The sequence below is a fragment of the Schistosoma mansoni genome, chromosome 4, assembly GCF_000237925.1.
Source record: "Schistosoma mansoni strain Puerto Rico chromosome 4, complete genome".
In the NCBI taxonomy this organism is placed as follows: domain Eukaryota; kingdom Metazoa; phylum Platyhelminthes; class Trematoda; order Strigeidida; family Schistosomatidae; genus Schistosoma; species Schistosoma mansoni.
Window position 1 is genome coordinate 28,064,589 of NC_031498.1, and position 8,478 is coordinate 28,073,066.

Below are 8,478 nucleotides of genomic sequence, written 5' to 3' on the forward strand. Positions count from 1 at the left end.
AGTTTCATTATCTCTGTCTAGAGGTTATTCACATTCGTCAAATAAAAAGGGAAGTGTGTATGACATTGATTGCTAATTTTTAATGTTCAAATATGTTTGAACCTTTCTACATCATAAGACTGCTTATGATCCACTTCGTTAAAAGTGTATTGTTTATAGCTCTCCCAAGGTAAATCGCATCAGTTAATCTCACATTGCGACTGTGATACACGACTTTCACTCTACAACACAAGGAACTCACTGACCTGAAGCGTTTTTAAATACTTAGTATAATATCTTCCACAAAGTTATAAGACGAATGATAAGCATTACCACCGAAAATGTTCACTAAGTCCTATATGTTCATTTGCACTTAATGGATTCTGAACAGTTTAATGATATCAGGTGGGAGTAGAAGATAACTAAATGTCTTTCTAATTGATGAATGTTTCATTAAAGATAAGCAGTTATCTTAGGCTGCCTCAGCTATCTGTTGAAAAAGTAAACCTGCAGCTGAAGTAAAGCTGTGTTACTCTGTTATCTGTAGATTGCACCATTTATAGTGACCACGATGACAACTGGCAGTTAAGCTAACAGGTTAAGTTGTTTGTCTGCACTCAAGGTATACGGATTATTTTGACCGTCTTATTAGTCTGTTTGGGATAAAGTCTAAGACAGGCATGTGTATTTCATTAAAACCTTTTAAATCACCAGGCCTCATGTTATTTATTCATCGAATGACTAGCTTAAGTACCTTTCCATTTTTCTGTTTATTCAAAACGTAAGTTCTGGCACAACAGTATGCTAAAAAAGTGCCTTACACAAATGAATTCGAGATACAAGGAAACGAAAAAATGAGGTGTCATACACTACATAAACAAGATCGATTTTTGTTAAAAGTTACTTGTCAGTTAAAAATCCAGGTAAGAAAGATTTATTTCAGTTAAGGAAGCTTATTTAACTTCTAGCAATAGTATGGGAGAACTGCATTAGGGTGAGTACATTGTGATACCTTCTTATATCTAGTTCTAATATGGATTAAATTATCTTGTTTTTGAAACCTTAGTGTGTTGTTTTCTAGTATACAATTCTTTGTTGAGAATCTTGCTGTCGTTCCAGACTGGGTACTAGAAGTTATGCCTAAAAAATCTTATTTTTCTACTAGGAAATTAGTTTACCGTGCATATAAGTCTCAAAACTTTATATGTAGTATACATTTCATACATATAAGTAGGTAGTTCCGCGCGATCATCGTAACCAATGTTTCGAGATTCAGGATGATGGCTCGGAATCACTTGAAGTGGCGTAAGCACATCCACTCTCTTTCCTTTAGACCCTAAGTTTCCTAATCATCATAAAGAATTCATTTATTCCATGAATCCGTATTTTGTTCTGTCATCATATCTCGTATACCTAATGTTTTCTACCATCACTAATACTGTTACTGCATGCATTACTGTTATTACTTGTGCCGCCTGGATGCCCTGTTATTGCATAACGTGATAATACCCCCAATTAGAGAGCGGTGAATTATCGATCGGACCAATGACACACGAAACCAATACGAGCAGTCTAGAGTACCTGTCGGTCCTGCTTTCTGCCTAGCCCAGCCGCTTAAGTCCAGAACACCAATAACAGCCTCTGCGGTATCAATCATTTATTTCAAACATACTGGGTTTATATACTAAACAGACAGACCACATTGTACCATAAAATGGAAAATAACATTTGTACGAGATTCAGTTAAATGTGGCTGTGAATGTAGGAGGCAGTAATTAATAGACTGGGGATAACTCAAGAACGGTATATCATATAATAATAATTCATAAGTCAAAATAAAGCCTATAATAAGGATACGAATATGAATAGTTTAGTTAGTTAACAATTATACAATAAAAATGTATGTATCATATTGGTCCATAAATAGTTCTTAAAAGTTACCATTCATAATTCTTATCGGGAGATAACAGTTACTGTGACATCTCTCTGTACTTGTGTGGTGTGGGGACTTGAAATGATGCACATATGTGCCAAGTTCTATGTTGCTTACGACCCAGTAAATGTTGAGTAAACTGGTAACCGTTTAAAAAATATCACAGTAACGAATGGTTTAATTTTAATAAATTCTATATTACTAACAAAACCACGTACAAATATTGGTCTGTTGGTGTAACAAAATTTACCAGGGATAAACATATTATTTTGCTTTACTGAAATAATCAGAAAAAGTCAGAAATATTTGTTAACGAATAAATATCTCACGCGGCCGTCGCATATGTTTTCAGATACATTCGAAAAATCGTATGTTTGTAGAATGTTTGTATGATTTCACTAGCTTATAAATAAGAAAACAGGTCTCGTATATTGAAGGGTTGTGTACATTCTTCAAGAACCACTTGTGATATAAGTACGTGTTTAAAGGTAGTTCTGATCACAGTTTGATACGAGCTGGATACCATCAAAAATAAGAGGCCATTGATGTCACTCAAATCGATAAGTATTGAGCATTATTTTAAATCGACTGTTTGAAATTTGACCGGTAGATCCAAAGCTGATAACTAAACGTTAGTTTACTAGCAATTGAGTTAAACTTCGTATCTGCTAGTAATGGTACATCGGTGAATGCTCTTTAACAAAAGGCGAGACAGCTATTCCGTACTCCCTGATATCTGTTGCTTTGCTGACCGGTGTCAGCGATTGTCATTCAAGGTGTACTAGACAATTTTTCAGACGTTGGTTACGTCAGTTATCTAGTTTAATGGGTTTAAATTCCAAGGTGACCTATCTAGACGTCTGAACCACCTATTTCCTAACTATAAATATAGTCATTAACGTTACTGTTTTCAATCGGTTTAGGGTGAATAATTATGAATACTAGTTTTATGCACTTAAATACTGTAATAGAATGCTTACAATTTATTGGATTGTTATGTACCGAAAATTTTAAAAGGAAATATCACATTTGCTGGTATATTTCCTTTTTATCTGTTCTTTGATATAAATGAGAGATGGATATGTCATAATTCATGCATCTTATATATGATAGGGGGGTGTAAAATAGTTGTAACAGTTGAACTGGTAAAAAAACTTTCGTGTCCGACAATAAACGGAAACTACTGATTGCTAATAGCTTTTATAAAATATATTATCAAATAATTACAGTTTGAATGCATGTTAAGTAGAAATTTGTTGCAGTGTTCCATAAGCATGTTCTCAGTTCAGTTTCACCTTCCATTAAATATTGAATCACTTTTTTCTCTTTGAGTAAGGTATTCTGTTTTAGAAATCCTTACTTCATGAGAGACACAGGTTTTATCTTCGATTTTCGCTTATTTTAATGAATCTTAAAAATGTTCTATAAGTGTCTCTATTGTTTGCTTACATTAGAACGAAATTGAAGCTTCAATGTAAAGACATTTCATTTATTTCTTTGCATTATTAAAATATCTCTAGTGGAATTGTTGCTATTGATGTCTACCGATATCACTTATGTGCTTTACAATGTACGTTTCGTTAGACATTAGTGCTAATAGCTTACAGTTAAAATTTAAATTGCACTGTATCATTCTATTCAAAAATCATTTGCTGAATTCACTTTCAGTCTAATATGTGTATTATATTCCTACTAAATTTTAAATATTCCATCTTTTTATGTAAGCTGAAGTGATGAGATCTAAAATTTATAATACCTAAATGTTATTTAATTAGTTGCTCACTCAACTTTACTTTTTATTATCCTGCTAATATGTCTACATTTTTACGCTATAATAACTAAATCCCCTGTCATTTTTAATAAACATCCCATAACAACATACTCAAAAGTTCGTAATCATTATTTATATGAATAATCTTTTCATTAGATACTTGGGTATGAACCACTTTCAAAGTGTAAAGGCTAATGATACTATTCGATTGCTTAAACTGAAGTAGATGGATGAAAGATCGGACTCACGACACATTGGCTGTAGGTTGAACGCCTTAACCCACTAAGCTACCAGTCGACACGTACACATTATATATATATCAATTCATTTGTATATGTGAGATGTAATTTTTATACTTATACTAGAATGTCTCCTGTGATTTATAGCCTTATCTCCCAAACTTCTTTAATTATATAAACTGATAAAACTTGATAGAAGAAGAAGAATCTATTAGTATTAGTCGTTAAATCATTCTTTCCTCTTGAATAATTTCTTTAGCTATTTATCATTGAAATACAGTTAATCAGATAAAAATGGAAAATAAAATTAATTATTCCTATGCGGATAATAATCGTAATCATCATCACCATCCATTGTTGTATTTCTTTGTTTCAGTTGGTTTTCCCCTCATACACACATTCACATCACATTCTCTTTTTTTTATTTTTCTTGTTTATCAAAATGATTATAGACTTTTTTTTAATTCATTCATATTCACTTTCCTATTTCTTCACCCTTTTTTTTTCCTTTCGTTACTCTATATTTCTATTGGTTAATTGTTAATTATGATATCGAGTCATTCATATCTGATATTGTCAACTTATCTCATTCACTTTAAACCTTTTGTAATATTTTTACTGCTTGTTATTGGAGAATGAAATATACATATATATATGCCAACATATCCATCTACTCATTCTTAAAAAAAAATTACTAATGGATTCATTCTCTGATAGACATGATTTCTTATTAGTGGATAGTCGTGAACGTCAACGTCAGCGTAGTGTTAATCAAGCATTTGCAGCGCTCAGATATATCTTACCTACACATCCACCGGATAAAAAATTAAGCAAACATGAAATTCTACGCCTCAGTATAAAATATATTCATATTTTAGAAACTATTCTCAAATATCAAGAAGAGGTTGAAGGACGTTTACCTATATCAAGTATATCACATATTTGTACAACAACAACATCATCATCGAAATCGAAATAAACAATCAATTCCGAAATATATACAACTCATTAATATAAGATTCATATGTTCATGTCGATTTGTTCCTATTTCTTTTACTTCAATTGCTATCAATCTTCTACGGGGAAAATTGTTCTTTCATTCAATATTGATTTATAAATATTCACTGGTAATTGATATTGACTTGTACACTCTGATACATTTTTACCATTCATATATAACGTATTATATCCATTGTTTCTTTTATACGTGTAGTTTTTTTTTACATTTAAATCAATTTTATATATTTCAGACTTGTTATTATTACTATTGGAATGTCCTCTCAGACAGACAATGTAACTCCTTATGATCGGTGAGTTTTAATTTTGTCTATAAACATTCAAATAGTTTCTATTTAAAGAGTTGAGATCATGAGTCAATTGAAGCTAGACCACCATCGAAAACCTGGAAGCACTGGACGGCCGTTTCGTCCTGTTATGGGACTCCTCAGCAATGCGCATCCACGATCTCGCCTCACGAGATTCGAACCCAGGACCCACCGGTCTTGCACCAGAGCACTTAACCGATAGACCACTGAGCCAGTTTCTATTTAAACTTTTTTTTGGTTTTTATTTCTTTTAATAAATTATTATCTATTATGTAACAAAATTATTAGATTTTGAAACCGATCATTATAAATCACTGATATTTTCGTTTAAATCTTCTTTTCTGTACAGAGGATATAATCAATAGTGTTATTGTTTATGTATGCATCGAAGGTCACTAGAGATCATAAATGGTTCGGTTAAGGATTGAGTTTTCCTGTTGACATTATTATTTACTGAGTTCAGGCCTTCTGCCACCGTACATAGTCTTGTGTACCAAACGGTTATAAGCCACAGATTTTGTAATTAGGAACCATGACATCAATGGGTTATCAAATCTGAGCAGTTGGCGAATCATATTAAATACATAACTTAACCGTTGAGAGTTCAATACCAGAATGAATTTCTCACAGCTCCATTAGCTATCTGTCTCTCTCTCTCTCTCTCTCTCTCTCTCTCTATATATATATATATATATATATATATATATATAATTATTGTTTTATTCAAGCAAGTGTTTCAAAGGATTCATTTATTTCAATTTATCCACCCTTTATATCACCAGTAATATGTTTCATATTATCGAGATATCTCGGTATAGGACATATAGCTATGATTTAGTCGTAAGTTCTTTGATTTTTGTTATCTAGGCTGTCATTTTATGCTTCATCTATTCTAATTGAGGTCTGTACTATACTTTGTTGCGTTTTAATATTCGTAGTCGATAAAGTGCAAAGTGTGATGGTAGATTTGTATTTGATAGCAAAAGGAAATAATGATGGCAGTTTAAAAATTCTTATAGCATATTTAGAAATGAAGAATGCTTGGACAAATAATTGATTTCAATAACTTCATCATCAGGCTCTACAGTTATAGGTCCATAATTATGATATTTTACAAAGGTCAAAATGAGGCATGTATTAATAATTTTGACAATGCTATACATTAAAGGTGGTGAACGTTTACATCTGTTACCACATAATCCTTCAAAACTGTCTTATTTGCAAATTAGGCAGGTCATTTAATAAAGGTCAGAATGATTTGGAGCAAAGTGTCAAGTCACAATCAGTATAATAGTAATATAGCAAAAATGAAAATGGAAAACATCGAGTGAATAAAATACATACTAGAAGGATTTCATCTTGTTAATTGAGATAATAATGATAATAGCAATTGTAATAATAATAATAACATCCTTGTGTGAATTTAATATGTAATAAGTGAGGTGTTATCAGGGTAATTACGATAAAAAGGAATTCATGTGAATTGGGAATAATGAATGTGAAGATTAAGATAGATGTAATCAAAAAAGAATGGGAAGGGTTAAGAGGTTTATCATATTCAGTTTAGGTGTCCCGCTTTCCAGTCGTAGGCTAAGGTAAACATATAGGCCGGATACATAAGTTTGGTCTTCTGGAGTTGAATCAGAAGGCTTCGGCTATGTAGAGTAGCCGTAATCTAGCTCCCTGAGGTAGATTTTTTGGAACTTGATATAAAACAGAGAAAGCTTTCTTTATTTTGATATGATGTTCACTATCTACCAAGTGAGAAAGAATAGTGCTGTTGATCGATTTAGTAACTCCTTTTCCCAACCATGTTGGTACACGTTCACGAACACACAAAGATGAAGCCCTCCGAGTACGGCCTATGTAACTAGCTCCACAGAAGCAGTTGAATTGGTATATACACATGGAGAAGCCTATCATTGGTAACCTATCCTTGATTTGTTGTGTAAGTACTGGTTTAGTTCACGCTTGGAGGCGTGAAACATCCTTTCAACAAATCTCTTGAGTCGACGTGTTAAAATATCACCCGCTATGTCTCCTTTAAATTCCAGTCTCAGATATAAGGTTTTTTTACTGACTAAGTCACAGTCTCTTCTTTTTTTATTAATACTTTCTACTGTGAATTTTTTTAGTGAAATCTAGATAGCCATTATTCCGTAATGTGTTCTTTAGTATATCTATTTCGCTATCGACACTCCTCAGAACATAATAACTTGATTCTGTGGCTGAGACTTTTAACCAAATTTATTTTATGTTAAAGAGGTGTGAAGCTTTGGAAATGGGTATACTGACCCATCCATGTATTCTTTCTAAATATATTCCGTTTTATGGAACCGTTTATCCTTCTAGAAAGTTGGACGTCAAGGAAAGCTATACTATTGTCTTTCTCCTCTTCGCTGATGAATTTAATAGCTGGGTGGACGTTATTGAAAAAGTCGAACATCTCTTGTTTGTCGATATTTTCGTCATATACAATTAGTGTGTCATCTATGTATCGACAGTAATAATCTACCTTAAGATGTCTAGTTTGGCCGGAAAAATATTAATAATAATTTGAAAGATGGTATTATACATTTGGATAAATAATTTATTCTGTTAATCCTTTATTATTTGTGAATATATGGTACAGCGCAATCATTAAGGTGTTAAGAATTCACACAATTATGGACTAACTCGTAACCACATAATGAAATAATCATTCAAATATATTATATAAGACAGTATGATGAATGACGCTTTCAGCAATTTAATTGGTCAAGTGAACAAATGCAATTTCAATGGTTCGCTTTGTTTTGCTTTTACAGAGAATAATAATGAAAAACATTCCGGGTCATTTCTTAGGTACATTTTTATGTACTCGGTTTTAAGTGATAATACCGAGCTATTAACTTTAAATTAGATGAATCAACCTATTGATTAAGAGCTGAGTTCTTTTTATTCCAATTAGACATCTATTCGATAACCGTTCATACTAACTTAACATGTTCTTCACGTTCACATATGTTGGACCTTTGTTGAATGTTGTATGTTGATTCATATAAAAATCAATATCATGAAAATAACTCAAAGCCTTGAACACTAATATTCTGCATTCAAGGTCAATTCATTGAACTTACCTATTTGGTTCCATATTTTATTGTTGTTATGACTACTAATAATTGTAATATAAGTAATTGTCCATTGTTTAAATTTTAATTAGTTGAAAGCGTGCGTCAATTGAAGCTAGAC

General features: G+C 32.1%; 1 protein-coding gene across 1 annotated transcript in view; it reads left to right on the forward strand.

The window, feature by feature from the left end:
• Positions 1–355: 355 nt before the first annotated feature.
• The window catches only part of Smp_131100 (endoplasmic reticulum multispan transmembrane protein-related), a gene marked incomplete at its 5' end in the record, with an annotated part of 24,123 nt that continues 16,000 nt past the window's right edge, over positions 356–8,478 (forward strand). Inside the window, 2 exons of the mRNA XM_018797383.1 lie at positions 356–384; positions 1,046–1,209. Of these exons, the coding sequence (XP_018652430.1) occupies positions 356–384; positions 1,046–1,209 (193 nt within the window). The remainder of the gene's footprint in view (positions 385–1,045; positions 1,210–8,478) is intronic.